The following is an 18,675-nucleotide window of genomic DNA, read 5'->3' as shown; positions in this document are numbered from 1 at the left end:
GCGAAAAAGAAGGGACAGGGACGTTCTAAAACTATGTTTTGTGGATAAACCACATGTGAACACGCTGATTGGGCAGCCTGCATAAGACGGCTGCTCAATAAAACTGCTATGTTTAGGACCTCCCTCTGCATGCAGACAAGTGCACCCCTCTTTACCTGTGTCGCAACTACCAGATCCTGCCACCTGCAGATACACGGTTGCTGGCCCCGGGCGCTGTACGCCCCGCCGCTCTTCCCGGATCTTGATGTGCCGCAAGGTATCCTTCGGTGGCCGTGGATTCTGGGAACACAGCGGTCGGCTATATCCTTGCTGTTCCTCCATCCTGCCGAGCAGTAAGCAACGGCGTAACAAGAACGCCAAACGGGGCACCAACATTCAGCTGTGAGATGGGCATGCAGCTCCTGTTCACAGCAGATGCACACTAGAGGATGTCTTTCTTTTATGTTGTCTTCTGCACTTTCACCCCCACAGAGTCCCTTTTGCTGTCACCGACGTCAATGCAGTGTATCTGTATGTGCTACACGACTCAGACACTATTCAATGATTTTTTCCCCTTTACAAAATGGCACCTGTACCTCCCATGAAAGGCACAAATAGAGGTCTGATATTACATCACACCTCCAAGCCGAGCTTCAACGTTAGCATTCCAGTTTCATATACATAACACCGAGCTATAATGCGAATTTTAGGGGACAAATGCACTTCAGAGTTCCTTGAGAAGTTTGCATTGATGTTGCGTCTTCTAACCCCTTACAAAAATATATGGTATATTCAGCGGCTCGTCCTATTTGGTGAAACCTATTCGACAGATTAGAAAATGCCCTTATTTTGTTTTCTGTGGTATGCGAGGTGGTCTTGAAACACAAAACTCAGTTCCAATATGGCCGCTACAAAACACAAGTTAACCCCCCGAGGTCGGATAAACTAAATGAAGTGACTTTAAACAAGCAGCATGCGCTGCCCACCCCTCGCGCATACCGGCTCCTTGCGCATGCACCGCTGCTATGTTTAGGTCAGGCAGCGATGCGCAAGACAAACAAAAAGTCCGAACAGTGCGGACTAAAACTGTAGTTGGTGGCTGCTGCTTCCGGACTACACGGAAGTCAGTTGGGCCACTGAAAAACAAGGTAAGAAACAGTACGCCAACACTAAGCCAATGGCAAGCAGCAGGAAAAACTACCGGCTGCTTGCCAACATATAGAGATTACTTTAGGTCTCGCTGAGACAGCGCATGCAGCGCATGCGCTGCCAAGGCGAGACCTAAAAAGAGATAGGTAGCACCAATATACTCTCTTCTCTATGCTGCTAAAACACTTCGGGATAACGCTATGGGAAGACACTATTTGAGGAAAAAATAGGACTGGCCTCTCATGGCCACTCTATATGTAACATTTTGAGTTTAGAAGAAGAAGCATTCTTTAAGAGGCAAAAACAAATAACAGTGAACGTTTGAAGCAACATGTAAACCATAAGAAGGAAACATGCTTAACAACAGATGAAACCACAGGATGAATAGCATTTCATGGAAGAATTCCCCAAGATTAAATAATATTCTTGGGAGTTCCTGTAAGCAGCAGAAAGGCAACTTTTTCATGAACCTAACTAACGCAATGGAAGCAATGTGTAATTTATAAACACCATTGGAGCAAAAACACCCCCCCACAGTTGGCCTCCATGAGGTAGATGTGATTATGAACACTTAGGAACCATGATGCCATATTAGGTTAGCGATCATAATAAGGGGGGATGCACTTTCAATTGGCAAGACAACCGGTGTGTATGTGCAGGCAATTCAGGTCCTAGATAAAGGGAGGTCATGAAGAGAGAACACAGAAGGGAAATGTAGTCAGTGGATGAAGTTCTGGAAAAACTCTGGGGGTCTATGGAGGTTGCAGGAATGACATAAACCCACATGTTTAATGAGCATTATATAAAGTAACATGCCCAATACTCTCATTTCCCACTCCATTTTGTTCAAGTTGGCTTCTACAGAGAGACCCATTTCCCTCTGGTAGTAGTATTGTCTACAGAAGACATGTCTATTGATCTGAGGGTTGTGGCAAGCATAAATCAGACTTTAGTGTGGAAATGTGTTACTCTCCATCAACTAAAAGTATGTGCAGAGATTGCCTCACACATCAGGTAGTGTTTTTGATTTGTAGCCACAATATGTCAACATGGGTTTCATCCTCAATCTAGCATGGAAAGAATGACAGTATCAAGTGAACAACCAGGGTACCCCAGACCAGCAAACCTCTCCAGTCACCTCAAATGAAATACCCACATCCATTGGAACACTCATGACCGGGCACAGCTAGAATCCTAACCCTTAATTCATTGCCCAATGCCGCCTCCGCTAGAAGGAAATTATATGATAAAGCCACGTTTGCCATCATAGCTGCTTGCCTAGCAGAACCACATGGTGGGTCCTACCTCCTAGCAGTTACACTCTTGATTTAAGTGGGGTCATGAAACATCACTCAGGCCCTCATTAACAGCTGTCATATGCCCAGAGTGTTGCCTCTGATGAGGAGGGGATCCACCCTGAGCCCTTACAAGTAGCTTAATATCCCCAGACCAAATAATTCTAGGTCTGGAGACACGGGGAGGCTTATTTACAAGCCCCTTGCGCACCCGGTGCGTCACTGAACATGAGAAAAAGTTACCACTGGCAGCACAAGGGGCTTGTAAATATGCCTCTGGTCCTGGTTTCACTAAGTGCCAATGCACACCTGAAGAAACTACTGCAGGTACAGGAGCTGCAGACAGGAGCACACCCCAGCCCCCACTCGACCCTTGAATCACCAAAGCATATAATGCTTCCACTGCCCTGGATTTTCCCTACCCAGTCCTGTTCCCCCGACCACCTCCCCCTTACCCTACAATGGTAAGTAATCAGAGAACCAAGTAAGAGTTAGACCAGATAAAGTGCAGTCCAGACAGCAATGTTCACAAACATCCAGGACATGAATCACAGAATCTTGTGATACACAGCACCTTAAGATGTAAGACTGCTCATCGGGTTCATTAAAGTTCTAGGTGTATGCGAGTGCTGCTGTTGAGTTTTTTTAATTTGCACATGGAAGAGTTGGGTCCTCAGTCTCACACACACTATTGGCACACGCCTGAATTGTGAAGCTCAAGCTCTCTGTGTGCAAGGTCTTGGCATCTCACAGAAATATGAGCGCGTAGAGTTACGAAACAGTGTAATTTTACAAACAATCATTTATCTTTTTCAGTGAAATGACGAGCTGCCCTACACATGCGATTTAGCAATTGACGTATTATCTCTGTAAGAATTGCACGTGTGTCAGCCACATGTAAATATATAGTTACAGAAAAGTGTACGAAACACAGTATAAATGTTGATGAACACACAAAGTTCAGGCTGCGGGTTAGGGGTGTACAAAGCTGCAAAGTTAAAGGACTTGCAAGTCTGCGTTTGTGCGGATACATTTATATTTTAACTACAGGAGGTAGACAACGTTAGCTGCCCTTCTTTGTAGAGAAAGTTAGCTGCTCTTCTTTGTAGACAAAGTTAGCTGCTCTTCTTTGTAGACAAAGTTAGCTGCCCTTATATGTAGACTATGTCAGCTGCCCTTCTTTGTAGACAAAGTTAGTTGCCCTTTCTTGTAGACACAGATAACTGCCCTTCTTTGTGGACAAGTTAGCTGCCCTTCTTTGTGGACAATTTAGCTGCCCTTCTTTGTAGACAAAGTTAGCTGCCCTTCTTTGCAGACAAAGTTAGCTGCCCTTCTTTGTGGACAAGTTAGTTGCCCTTTCTTGTAGACTATGTCAGCTACCCTTCTTTGTGGACAAGTTAGATGCTCTTCTTACTAGACAAAGTTAGCACCTCTTTGTAGACAAAGTTAGTTGCCCATCCTTGTAGACACAGCTGCCCTTCTTTGTGGACAAGTTAGCTGCCCTTCTTTGTAGACAAAGTTAGCTGCCCTTCTTTGTAGACAAAGTTAGCTGCCCTTCTTTGTAGACAAAGTTAGCTGCCCTTCTTTGCAGACAAAGTTAGTTGCCCCTCTTTGTAGATAAAGTTAGCTGCCCTTCTTTCTAGACAAAGTTAGCACCTCGTCTTTGCAGACAAAATTAGTTGCCCTTCTTTGTAGTCAAAGTGAGCTGTCCTTCTTTGCAGATAAGGTAAATTGTTCCCCCTACTGCAAGAGACCTCAAGGGCACTCTGTGGATTTGTGCCGACACCCCACTCCATACTATAAACTTCGGCGCTCTGCCAACCACAGTTCACTTCTCTCAGGGGAACCACACCATACACCCCACATGGCCACAGCACACTGCATTGTCCCGGGAGGGTGCAGTCTCCTCAATCACCATTATTGTCTGACCCAGCATGTCCCCAAACAGGGTCCTCCAGGAGCAGGAAACAGTCCTGGACAAACTGGAGTCTGCCACTAGGAAAAGTCATGTCTACATATCTAAGTTGTACTTTTGCTGCAGAAGGTCTGCATCATTTGCAGTACTTCTACAAAAATAAATGGGACTTTGCAATATTTGGAAGAGTTTTTTAAGGTGTAGTTATGACTTTTGGAAGCTTTGTGAACAGGGCCCCCTGTCTCTCCCTGTATCAGTTTCAAATGCTCAGATTATAGTCCATTCCTTGCATGGCTGGTGAGGCATTATAAGAACCATAAGAGTTGCAGTCTTGGCTACATACGTACATTATACCGAGGGGTCAGCTTCTTAATGTCGTTCAGGGCCACATCAATTCCCATCACGCCGAGGATCAGCTGATTCTGAAAGAGTTAAAGCAAACAGTGAGCAATTTGACTTCTGTGTCTTTGATGGAGCATGAGGCAAATGTATTTTCGTTTTGTGCTACCACTTGAAAGAGGTAAACTGCCTTTCAATACCCCAATACCCTAAAAATGTTTTGAGGGTACAAATTTGCCTGAAAATCCAGGGGAAAAACATGCATTTTTATTTCTCAGTGTTTGTAAAGTGCCTCAGCATTTAGTATGTTACAAAATATTGTGCAATTGAACAAATAGGTCAAGACTAGCATTGTTAGAGATGCTCTATTTTTTGCATGTAAAGTGCCGTACAATAGAGTGCCTTCAAATTATTGTCTTTGTACTGGAGCTGTGCACTTTGATGAGAGATTTATCTTCTCTATATCAGTAAGTCATTTAAAATGCTCTGTGCTTGAAATAGTTGCTTCTCAAGGCCATTGGGGTAAAGTTCTCATGAAATTGAAGTAAAGTTTTTAAATGAAGAAAACTGTGACAAATTGTGCATTTGGTATCAAAGTGCTGTCAATTGTCAGTGTGTGTGATACGCAATGCAAACAATTCAATGGTATCTGACATAGTAATTGGAAAGAGATGTCCTGTTTAGTGAAGTCACCCCTTTATGCACTTTTTGTTGGACCCAGGGACATGACCAAGGTTTTCTTTTCTCTGATGCAGAGGAGAGGGATTTACAACATCTCCCTGAGCACAGACAGCTATGGAAAGGTGGGCTACCACTGAACGACACCCTCTCCACCTCAACGAAAAATCAATTACGCCACTAATAGCAAATGTTACTCCTTGTTTAGCAAGTTAGATGGTGGATTCTAGAATAGGACCTCTAGAAATATGGTGTGGACTCATTGTTTCCCTGAACACCATTCTAAGATATTTCCTCCAATCACAGACTAAAAGGTAATGGGACCCTTGCCTGAAAAGGGAAAAAAGAAAATTTGCTGTAAGAGGAAAAGAAAGCAACTCTGGTATTCAGTGATACCAATCAAGAGTACGGGCAAGTACACAAATGAACAGTTTTAGTGCTTCGTCCTCTGAACAGATGATATTCAAGGGGCTCCACCTGTTAGCCATAATTTCATTCAATATAAAGAAGTGGTGATTGCCACCTTCTACAGTGACCTTTGGGAACTTGACTGAGTGGCATGCCCCATTTACACTATTGCTGCAATATCTCCTGCCCGGGTCTTGAGAATCCAGTGGGAACTGATCTTAAGACAATATGCTTTGTGCGTATTGTAATGCCTAGTCCAAATATTTAAATTGGTCCTTATTTTCAACATTATTGATGTTAATTTGCTAAAGGGGGTAATCAGTATTAAAAATTGAAGGTTGGTCTCATTCATCCAACCTCACTTACCAGTGCCAAACCCCACTTAAAAGTTGGTTTCTAAATACTTCCATCTGTTAAGGAGGCTTGGCATTAAATTGATACATTTCCCAGAGGGAACAACTTTTTCTAACATCAACATAGGAGAGAATCAGAAAATGCTGCTGTTTTAATCAAAGACAAGCACAGAAGTATAGTGCATGGTGCCTTGTCTCTCGAAAACAGAGAGGAGTCCAATAGGTTCTCCGTCTCTCTAGAAATCAATGAGAGTGGTAACATGTCCAAGTACTATTGTGCAGAAACAATTGCATGCTTAAGACATGACCCATCTGCGCTCCAAATGGGGTATTGAGTTTGACCTACGGTCCTCAATGGTTCTCAGCTGCAGAACTTCGGGTACCTTGTTCAATAATATCTCCTTGCTTGTTAGGAGGCAAGTCTGGCTCATGGAACATCCTGGTTGCTTACACCATGAACAACCTTTTAGTTGGTTATTGCTCTAGGAAACCTGATAGACTAAATTCCTTTTGATAGAGGTTTTAGTTTGCACTGTAAGCCTGCTTTCAAACCAGCTAGAGGGAAGTTGAAGGAGAGTTTACCCACATCTAGTTTAACTAATGCATCTGTTGATATTTGTGGTGTGTGCTACCTCTTTGCCTTCTCTCTAAGCAGTGATAATACAAAAGTCTTAAAGGGGACCATTCTTTATGGTATAAACAGGGCCAGCTTTAGAGTTAGAAGCACTTGGTGCGACAATTGTTATTGCCTCCCCCCATGACCTCCTTCTCCACCGATTCGCTCACTACCACCTTCTAACAGTGCGACTCATTTCTCCACAGCCCCTCTCTTCACATGAATTTCGGTTTTTTTATAGCGCTACTCATATTAGCCCAAGGGTTAGGGTGACCAGGCGTCCCAGATTTGCCCGGACAGTACCGGTTTTTCACCAGCTGTCCCGGCTGATTTCAGGAAATTGAGCTCATGTCCCGGTTTTCAGAGAGGGTCAGCTGAAAACGGTGGGAGGTATCTTTTTATGTTTTGCAAAGCAGGGATAGTTAGCAGCTGCTATAAGAAAGCAATTTAATTAACAGGCATGCTACTGCCTTTAAAAATGGCATTTTCTGTATGTTCTTACTGCCTCTTCTGTAATTCTCTCCTAAGGAGCACTGTCAATCTGTGTGCTCCCATGAAGTAAAATTGTAGTCCTTCTTCTATTTTTGGGAAATGTCCCGGTTTTTGGCTTTAAAATCCTGGTCACCCTACCAAGGGTGTCAGATGACTTTACATCACACAACACATTATACAGCGGCAATAAATCATATGTATTTAAACTAGTCAATAGGAAATCCGAGGATTACCGTTCTGTGATCTGCAGGTACACATTCTTTGCAGTAGGTATATTAACCCTCTGTGCTACTTTATGATGAGTCAAGCTGCCACTGGACAAAACTTCCATCTCTCTCCAGCAGAAACAATCACTAGAGTTACCTTGAAATTTGTATTCTTGCCTGAACACTGCTAGACATGTAAGGAAACAGCATGTTCTTTTAAAACCAAAAGTTCTGCTCGGGTCACACCGCCCAGAAGCCGACACTGTGTGTACTAAATTTACTCCTAGTAAGCTCCATTTGTGACCAGCTATTAGTTGGCCTGGATCAGCTCATTAATGTTTTAAGACAAATGTTGCAATGTGTTATTCATTTAGTGGTAGAGCAGGAAATTTCCATGGTCATGAGACATCAGCCCCTACTTGTGTTATCCATTAAGTGTGGTCCTCACTTCTAATTATAAGTTCATTTTGGTATAAGTGAAAGTACAGAGAGTGCCAACAGCATTGGACAAAGTCTTAAGAGTAAAATATTACCTAATAGGGGAAATTAGCACACTAGATGCACTACACATGTAAAAAGTGTCCATATCACATGGTTTTGAACAAAGATGAGTACATTTGTTTCTTTTAGTGAGGACCTTCACAATAGTTCTCTGCGCAACTGTTTGGTCTCTGGAGAGAAAATATGTTTTGTATCAGTTATTCAAACAATGATTTGTATTAAGCCATGAAAACAATTTTGGGTATTTCTCTTTCGCCTTCTTCATTTACGGATTGTAGACATGTTTCTGTACATTTGTTTATACTGATTTCCCCTTATTATTGATCAGAATTTGAATATAAGCATGTTGTCAAATTAATTGCCATTTCTAATAACTTACAAACTTTAGATATTTTTTTTAAAAACCTCACCAATGCACCTTAAAGTTTTGCCTGTATCAGGTTTGGTCCAATTGTTGTCGTCATGATTTGTTGGATTAGAAGAAAGTACCTTCAACTAATAATTATTAATTGGAGTAAATTGTCAGGCCCTTTAAGTGAAAGAGATCCACCTTCTCAGCACAAGCATATTTCGACTTTTGCTTAACTCGACTCTTAAGATCAAGAGAGAGAATAAGTTTGTGTAGTAATGGGTATGCAGTTCACCTGGCCGTTTTTATTCTCCAGTTCTGATCTAGTGTTTGTGTTACCATGACAATCAGGAATATGTGCAACAAATAATGTAATACACACTTGATATTCTCTAGAGGGTACAAAAAAGACAACTTGTTGGGTGCTAGGTGGCAAGTCTAGATAGTGCTATGATGGCTTCAAGGCACCAACATTAGCATCCTGCCTGGCTTGTCCAGTCAGATTCCACTGAAGACTAAATCTGTGAGAGACAGAACTTTGTAGGTGAGTGATTGCAGGAATTGTCAATGGTGAATGGGGAGATTCCTACCTTTCCGGTACTACCAGGATCTTCAGTCAAGTTAAATACCGGGAGAGTGCCAGTCACCACCAAACCGAGACCCTTGAAGAAAAGGAGGTGGGGATTACAGATGAGATAAAAGTTATAAGAAAGCAACCATTAGTAGTAATGTCCTTCCTCCTAGAAACACACTAACATTTACTATGATACCTTTCTTTTCATTCGCTGAGACCCTCTAAATCAGCACTATCCACAAGATGTCCAGGGGCTGGATCCTTGCCATGTTTCAAGGAAATTCACATCAGATATATACACTTCTATACAAAAACCTACATGGAACTCATTCACATAGTCAGTGGTTATCCAGAAAAAAAAACATAGGTCCAGCTCTTTTTGGCCGACATCGAACATCCTGGATCTAAATATTTACACACACCAACGCCATATCATAAGTGGTTTTTATTATGAATAAAGTTATTATCTGTCGAGGCCTGTACATAAACAAGGAACAAATACTTTTTTTTAAACAGAAATCTGACAATATCTGTAAAAATAATGATGAGTGTCTAATTACAAGCCTGATGCATTTAGCAATGTATTCCTCTCCGATGAACCCCATATTTCCTACCGTTGGCACTAGCGGCATAAAACTCTTTTTCACACATTTGGTAGACATCTTTTGTTTGAAGAAATAAGTATCTGACTGCTATGAAATGGTTTTGGAACAAACTATGCTACACAAAGAAATGCATGTCATCATACAGCTTTGTGAACAAAACTGCACTTATATACACAGTTAATGCTAAAATAAAACAGCTACTGTTGGCAGCTATGCATCAAACACAGTACTTTGTGGAACAGACCAACCAACCCTACCTAATACTTTAAATGTCTTCCACAAACCTTTTATCACCTGAATGTCACAGAATGTATTTAAACCACTTCCTGGGATTTCTGTTAATAATGAGCACATTTGTGTACATGGATGAACATTAAGATTAACAAGGCTCCTGCCAGCAGGCCGAAAAAGAGCAAAAGAAATTAAGGCTTCTACATTGGCAGCATTAGTTTACTCCTGAATGCCACTATTTCAATTTTCTGTGCACCATTGACATTGCTTTCAAGCATCACACACAGTTTCATTGTATTTATTTATTCATGGATTTTTGTATGGCCGATGCAGGTCTCATGGGCTGTTAGGTTCTGCACAGAAATAATGCTACAGCACAGTCTGAGAGTGCATACAAGTCAATTTGCTTTTTGCAGCAATGAAGTGAGGGTTCAGTGATAACCCAAAACAACAAGGAGAGCAAGGCAATTTAAAGGTGCCTTGCAGGGGAAGAGGCAGACAGAAAATTGTCCTATATTAACTATATTATAGTCAGTAGGATGAAGAAAGTTCGAATCAATCGTAGGAAAATAATATGTGTCAAAACCATGGGAAGGACCTGAAAGAATCTGGTATTATTCTTTCGTCGACTGTGACTTTACAAAAAAAAATAAAAAATGATGAAGTTAGAAAAGTGCAGAAAGATGGGAGCCTTTGGGCAGGTAAAATGGTGCAATAACTACCCCCACAGTGTTTCAACTGAGGAGCTTCTAGCCATGATTAAAAGATATGTGGAGCGGAATTACAATATGGCATCCGCTCTACCTGATCACAACTGACTCAGTTACTTACCAGCGACCTTCATTACTCCGAGTAACAGTCTTCTTTGTCACAGTCACCCTGGAGCACTATGTGTTCGGGGCACAGAATACACCCATGGAAAAAAATTCCCACCCAACATGGTGGTCTGACAGGAAGTACCTGTCACTTGACCTATAAGGGTGGGGTAAACCCAAACCATATCCTGTAATACCCAACCAAACAGAAGAACAACTGAACCAAAGGAGAGAAGCAGAGAAGACCCAACAACCAGTGCAGCGACCAGAAGGACAAACTTCCCTATTTGTTCATCCCCAACTCCCAAGGGCAGGAGGGAGGGAACAAGACTGTGACGAGGAAGAGTATGACTCAGAGCAATGAAGATTACCAGTAAGTTACCGAGTCATTACCTTCCTCCTCCGTCTTCCTCGTCACAGACACCCTGGAGCGTATACCAAAGCGAACGACGAACCAAAAAAGAAAACCAACAAGCACAAGGATGCCAATAAAGTTTATTTGCAAACACAAATCAGTGAACTGCAGCTAGAACAGCAGAACCAAATCCCCAGAAAACACCTCCCCATCCTCAACTTATAATGCGAGATGAAGGTATGAGGGAAGGCCAAGTTGCAGATACACATCCTTCAATGAAGCGCCCTTTGAAGATGCCCAGGAGGAAGACACACCCCTGGTGGAATGCCCCTGAATGACAGGAGGTAAAGAACCCCCTGAATGAAGAGAGTTAAAAGAAATAGCCAACCTAACCTAAAAAGAAAGAGTAGCCATCGTAGGGCGATAACCCTGCTTGGCCACCCTAAAAGCGACAAACAGAAAATCCACTAGGGAAAAAGAGGCGATTCGCTCAAGGTAAATAACAAGAGCCCTTGTAAAATCAAGAGAATGAAGCAGGATTTCCTCCGCCGTAGAGGGGGCAGCAAAAAAGCCAGGACAAACAATATCCTGGGCCAAATGGAAAGGAGAGGGAACCTTGGGAAGAAAGGCTGGGTCAGAGCAAAGAACCATGTTGTCCAGAAAAAACCACAAGAATGAAGGGTGACAAAGCAAGGTGCCAATCTCTGCCAAATGCCTCCCAGAGGAGCTAGCTACCAGAAAACACACTTTTAGGGTAAGAAATTCCAGGGACACAGAAGGCAGTAGCACAAACGGGGTGTGTTGCAAGGCATAAGTACCAGAGAGAGATCCCACAGGGGCACAGGAGAAGAAACCACCAGCCTCCGAAGATAGTAAGTAACTTTGAAGAAGGAGAGAAGCCAAGGACTCAAAGGAGAGGAGAGAGGCCACCCTGATATCCTTGATGGCGGCCCACTGGCTTTGGAGCATAGAGATTAACAGCCCTATCAAGAAACTATCCCAGAGGAACTCAAGAACAGAAACCCTCTCACAGCAGTCAGGGACAAACCCCCTCAAAAAACACCAACCAGAGAAATTCTCCCAGTGCCGTTCATAAACCCACTGTGTGCTAACCTTCCCAGAATTCTCAATGGAATGAGCCACCGCAGAGGAACAACCCAAAGTGATTAAACTTTGCCTCTCAATTTCCAAACAACAGCTGCCTGAGTGCCAGGTGAGACAGATGAGGAAAAAGGAGCAGAGAAGGGGACAGAAGGAATCTCTAAGAAGGAGCAATTGCCAAACTGAGCAGGAGGGAGTACCAATGTTGGTGAGGACAAAATGGGACTACTAACAGCACCACCACCCCCTCCCTCCTGATCTTTGCCAAAACCCTGCTCAGAAGGGGAAGGCAAAGAGACAAACCAGAGGCCACAGGAAACACATGACGTCCACCCACCTTGCCTCCCTGCAAGGAAGAATAGTGCAAAACCATGGCAGAAGAGCATCCTGAGGACAAGCAAAGAGATCCAACCAAGCCTCCAGAACCTCTTTGAAATTTTCCGAAAAACAAGAGGAGACATGGACAGAGACACCGAGGAAGGAGGAAGGTGACACAGCTGATCCGCACGCCCATTCTCCCTCCCCGGCAGATAGATCCCAGTCAGACCCAACAGATTGGCTTCTGCCCAAGCCCCAATCTTATCTACTAGGAGAGCCAAAAGCAGAGAACGAGTCCCACCCCCCTAAATGGCTGAAATAGGCCCGTGCCACCTGATTGTCCATCTGGAACTGAACCAACTTGCCCTTGAGAAGAGGGGCAAAGTGCAAAACAGCATTGAACATTGCAGCCAGCTCCTTTCAATTTGAAGATATCCAGCTCTCCACGGGTGACCAAGTACCTTGAGAAGAAAGAATTGCGAGGGTGACCCCCAGCCCCAAGGGCACGCATCAGTTCTCAGGGAACAGGAAACTGGAGAATCCAAGGGCACACCCTTCACCAGGTTTTCGGCAGTATCCACCATTGTAGCTGAAGAGAAATGTTGGGAGACACTGGAGCCAAGACTCCGTAATCCTGGGACTTCGGATTCCAGTGAGACAGAAGGTGATACACCAGATAGAAGAGATGCCTGTGAGCCCAAGGAAACCGGAAGCAGACATGTACCCCTGAACCCTCAAATAGTCCCTTGCGGAAGCCGAATGAGCAGATAGGAGGGACTCCAGACAAGACCTGAGCTTAAGCTGGTGAGCCAGAGGTAGAAACACCTTTCCCAACCGAGCACTGAAGAGGGCACCGATGATCTGGAGACCTGAAATGGGATGAGGTGGAACTTGCTCAGATTCACAATAAACACATGGGCCTCCAGGCAATTCCGGACCAATGCCACCTCCTTCTGGGCCTTAAGGAAAGATGAGGAAGAAATTAGCCAGCAATCCAGGTAAGTGAACAGAAGCACCCCCCAGGCAGGCAACAGACCCACCAGGGGAGCAAGGACATCCGTGAACACCCGAGGGGCTGAGGCTAAACCAAAGGGAAGGACGCAAATTTGGAAATGTCACCACATGACAAAGAACTCCAAATAAGTCTGGGAAAGAGGATGCACATGGATATGGAAATAAGCATCCAGAAGGTCCAAGGATGCCAAAAAGGTCCAGGAGAAATAAGGGTGAAAATCTTCTGCAAACTCACCATATTGACCTTTTAATAAAGCACATAGGTATTCAAGGTCTTGAGATACAGAACATGGCAGTATCCTCCCCTGATGCCTTCTGGACCAGGAACATCAGGGAATAACATCCCTGATGCCACTTGTTCTCTGGGACAGGAGTGATGGCACCCTTCTGGAGAAACTCGGAGACCCCCTGCTGCAGACCCTGACGCTTCAAAGGATTCTGAGGAACCAGGGTTGAGATGAAAAGTTATGGAGGCCAAGAAGAGAAGTCGATAGAATAGCCCTCTACCACGTGTCGAAGAACCCAGGTATCAGTGCCCAAGCTGATGAAAATCAACCGATTGAAACTCCCACTCTTTGTTAGCCATGATTTTGAAGTGGAAGTGCCGAGGGTGGCTCCTGAAGGATGGTGCCAGGATTTATCAGAGGAGGGAGTGCCACAGTCACGTTCCCTCCCACGAAAGGGTTGGGATTGCCTCTTCCAAGCGGCGAGGTAGATTCCCAAATGCCCGCTGATAACCAAACCCAGACCTCTCACTGCAGGCTTCAGAGGGGTCAGGAGCTTACGATCCTCCACAGACTTTTTTAACAGTTCCTTGAGTTGAGGGCCAAACAACTTATCCCCATCAAAGCGTAAATGAGAAAGGAGGGCCTTCTGGAAAGCCTCCTCCTTCCAAGACCTCATCCAGATGTGCCGTCTGGCTGAAATATTGGAGCCAGTAATGGCCGCAGCAGTGGATAGAGAGTCAAAGGTAAAGTCTGATAAGAAGCGCACATGCAACTCAATAAGGGACAGACATGATTTGACATCATCCCCTTGCTGAAGTTCTTCCAATAAGGTTTAAAAATCATGTAGGAGAGACTGAACTACACACGTGGCGTATGTCCCTGCCCGGATGGAAAAGTTAGCAGCAGAGTAAGTCTGCTTATCAGCACAGTCCACCTTCTTATCAACCAGGTCACTAAGCCAGGCATCCTCAGAGATGATGGATACACTGGAAGCCAAACGCACCATCAGAGAGTCCACCTTCACTTGAGATGGGGAACTCAGCCAGGAAATTAGTAAGAGAATACTTCTTAGCGAGGAACCAAGGGAACCCAGCCTTTTCGACATCAGACCATTCTTAGGACAAAAGCCCCACAAAATCTCTCTGGATGGGAAGAGCATCAGACTCCTTCCAGCAGTACTTCAAAGAAAAATGTTCCTCCTTATTCAGAGGAACCACAGTCAGAAAGGCCAAATTGTCCCTTAAGTGGGCCATCACCTCCTTCAATTCTGCACCCTTCACAAAGCGACCCTGCTGTTCCTCATCTGATTCATCAGAGTCTGGGTCAGGCGGGTAAGAAACCTTGGGAATTTTAGGCACCAGGACCTCCTTTACCTCAAAGCAGAATCCACAGCATTATTGATCATGGTCTCAAGGACATCAAGATACATGCCCACCGGTTGATGCGAGGAAGCAGGCTCTGACACCTCAGAGCCAGAAGAATTATGCCAACGCTTCCCAGAGCATTTCCCTTCCATGCCTGCATAGAAAAACAACTGCTGACTTGGTGAAATAATTCCACTTCCTCAAATACCGGGGAGAGACACGGTTGCCAAGCAACCGGCACTGCCCTGTGACGTGGAACGCTGAGGATGGAATCCAGCATCCATATATCCCAATAAAAATGCCTTGCAGGCTTGACAGTCGGGACAAGCCTCATAACAAGCCAGGCCGAGACAACACAGCCCAGGTAAGGGGAAAAAATCTCCAACACCACACACAAGGAGAGGCAGTCGGCACAAGCCTAACAAGACATGCCACGGCATCCCCCAGCGTCTGGTGCCGGGGTGGAGGCAAGGCACAAAAAGCCAGCGACAGCCACTCCTGACCGCTATAGCGCAGGAGCGGAGACGGCATACTCTGCGTGATAACACCAAAAAAAAACCACACCACCGCCGCTTTCAACCACGATGATGCAGCGGTGAAAAGAGCTAAAGATACTGCCACTCCCAACCGCTCATCGCAGGAGAGGCGGTACCAGGAAATAACAACGGACACTGCTGCCCCTAATGCACACTGCAGGAGCGGTGGCCCGGCAAAGGAAAAACTATTAAAAAGTGGAGACGCTATATCAGTCCCTCGCAAACAAAAAAAGAAACAAAACATACTCACCACTGCACAAATGCAAGCAGTGAACGTCGATGGGTGTTCCAGTCGGAACACAGAGAAAAAAACGGGATATGTTCTGGGTTTACCCCACCCTTATAGTTCCGGTGACAGGTACTTCCTCTCAGGCCACCATGTTGGGTGGGGATTTTTTTTACCAATGGGAAATTCTGTGCCCCGAACACATAGTGCTCCAAGGTGAATATGATAAGGAAAAAGAGGAGGAGGTAATGGCCAGGCTTCTCTGACACCAGTGCAGAAACACCAGTCCCCATTTTATCAGATGGTAATTCCAGCTGGTAAATTGACATGACCGTTCGGAAATAACAGCAGCCAAGCCTCGTTCGTTGTTCCCTGATAAAGTTTTTCTTTAGTAAGAGCGGAACATGCAATGCTTTCCCCGAGTTAACTATTCACCCCTTTCCTTTTTCTACCATCCCACTCCCCCTTCTTTCACCCCCTACACAGCAGGAAAGCATCACTTACCATCTGCTGACAGCAGGTGGTAAAAGGAGCCTTCAACCCCTAAGAACAGTGACTACCATATAAAATGTCACATTTTTATCACGTCAGCATAGTTATTCCCCATTAAGGTAAGGGGGTGTCTGTCTCATAATAGGTGGAATTCAATGCATACATACCGGCTGGTACTATAATTCCAGAGGCTGGGAATCTGCACACGGAATTCCGCCTGACTCATTATCAGCGCTAGAGTGGGGACCAGTTACATGATCCAACTTCAACCTTCATTTGGCTGGCTCATTAAGAAGAAAGGTTTTGGGTTCTGCCTTGAAAATATTTAGAGTGGGTAAACAACTTTTAACAGGTATTAAAAATCCAATTCAATGGTTAAGTCGTTGTTTCCCCTACATATTATGGAAAAGCAATGTTTAGAAAGTTACCTTTGCCTATCGTAAGTCGCTGGGAGATAAATCTGCATTTTGCTCTCTCACTTCTACCAGACAGTAATTAGCATTTAAATAGGCATGAAGGGAGAGTGAACATGCTCCCACGAGCAAACAAAAGGATGACCTGAATGGGTAGAGATGACCTACCTGAACCTGACAGAATATGCAGGGTAGGGCTGTAAGGGTCCTTTTTTAAATTAAAGTGGCAAGTCCTGCTTGCATGCCACTTTCTGCCTGAAAGGTCTGTTGGGGCTTCCATATGACACTTGGGACACACTTAAAAGAGGCCTCTCTTGTCACAGTCAAATATTAGCTGACACTTGGACAGGGCCCATTTTTTGTAAACACCCCCAGTAGTCTAGCCTCTTTTTGATATAACAGTGTCACATCCTATTTGATAGGTGTTCTGGGGTTACATATAATATTTGTGGTGCACTTCAATGGGTGAATGCAGGATGCCAAAACAAATCTTGTTTATCCCATGTCTGGGTGCTGAAAACCCAGCTTTGTTCCAACAGACTTCTGTTTCTGAGTTTGTTGTGGGCACAGGGTACTTACTCAAACTGGATTTTGGGGTTAGATGTGTGAGGACACTAGGATTAACATTGTACACTTTCACACAACCTCAGCCCTTAAAGCCCATGTGGCACAATTTCACACAGTTAAACCTTAAGAATTCTTGTTCAATCCTTCTGAAGGTGGTAGGAATAACAGATCCAGAAGCTCTACGTGGAAATGCAGGCTTTTGAAATGGTTGCGTGACAGGGGTATGCAAGTATCATGTTTCAGAAAAGGAGTTTAGCTGGCATGCCCTGATATTGTGGCATCTAGTGTTTGTTTGTGGTGTTTTTAGAAAGGCATTCTCTCTTCAGGGAAAATTGAGACAAACTTTCAGTAACAGCTTCAGAATACTTTAGTATCACTACATTCAATGCTTTTGTGAAGGTTTCAGGAGTGAGGAGTTTAAGGACACATGCCGATGTGTTTTGGGTGACTGGCGAAGGGTTTAGGGTGGAAGAGTAAAGGTTTACAGCTGAAGGGTCAAACTTGTATGGGTGAACGGTAAAGGTTTTATACTGGATGGCGACAGGGTTAGGAGCAAAAGGTTTAAAGGTAAATGTTTCAGGAATGAATACAAGCTTTGGAATTGGAAGACAGGGGTATGCAAGCATGATACTTCAGAAACGGAGTTGAGCTGGTGCACTTTGATAATGTGGCATCAGGATTCGATTTGTTGTGTTTTTAGAAAGGCATTCTGTCTTCTGAGAAAACTGAGATGAATTTTCAGTAATAGTTTCTGAACATTTTAGTATCACTGTATTCAATGCTTGTGTGAAGGGTTTAGTGGTGGGGAGTTTAAGGCCAAAGGGTGAAGTTTTGTGGGGTAAATGACAAAGGCTTTTGAGCTGAGGGGTAAAGGTTTACAAGTGGAGGGTCAAAAATGTACACGTGAAGGGGTAACTTTTTAGTGTAAATGGTCACAGGTTTAGGAGTGAAAGGTTTAAAGGTGAATGGTTTAAAGATGAATGGTGGGGGCTAATGGGTGAAGTGTGAACATTTTTGGGGTGAAACCTACAAGGGTGATGAATATAGGTGGGAAAGTGTTAGCATTTAGACGTTAAGTGTGTAAGGGTGAAGGATTTAAGGTTAAAGGGTTTAGGGGTAAAGGGTTTAAGGGGATAAGGGTGAAGGGTTGCAGGTGTAGTGTTCAAGTCTGAGGTCTTTAAGAGTTGAGAGATGAGAGATGAAGGGCTAAGATATTACGAGAGAATGAAAAATTGTTTAGGGGTGACAAATTTAAAAGTGACTCGTTTAATGGTGACTTGTTTAAGGGTGAAGGGTTTAGGGCTCAAAGGACTATGGTTTAGATGTGAATGTTGAATGGTGAAAGGTAAAGGCTTTATGGGTGAAGAGTGAAGGGGTTAGGGACTTTTTTACCAAACAGTGAAGGCTTTAACTGTGTGTGGTTAATAGGTGAAAGGTTGTGGGTTTAGGGGTGAAAAGTTAAGAAGTGAATGGGAATGCATTAAGGGTGAGGGGTGAAGACTTTAGGGATGCAAGCTGAAGTGTTTATAAACGAAAGAGGAAGGTTTTATGGGTGAG

At 44.1% G+C, this 18,675-nt stretch overlaps 1 protein-coding gene across 1 annotated transcript in view; it reads right to left on the bottom strand.

The window, feature by feature from the left end:
* CACNA2D2 (calcium voltage-gated channel auxiliary subunit alpha2delta 2) overlaps positions 1-18,675 on the bottom strand; it is a 1,194,468-nt gene that overhangs the window by 254,995 nt on the left and 920,798 nt on the right. The window contains exons 15-16 of the mRNA XM_085627677.1: positions 8,871-8,942; positions 4,686-4,760 (exon numbers count right to left, since the gene is read on the bottom strand). Coding sequence (XP_085483803.1) covers positions 4,686-4,760; positions 8,871-8,942 — 147 coding nt within the window. The remainder of the gene's footprint in view (positions 1-4,685; positions 4,761-8,870; positions 8,943-18,675) is intronic.

Source organism: Triturus cristatus, chromosome 9 (assembly GCF_964204655.1).
Source record: "Triturus cristatus chromosome 9, aTriCri1.1, whole genome shotgun sequence".
NCBI lineage: Eukaryota > Metazoa > Chordata > Amphibia > Caudata > Salamandridae > Triturus > Triturus cristatus.
The sequence above is the reverse complement of the archived record's forward strand: the minus strand, read 5'-3'. Positions and strand labels throughout refer to the sequence as shown.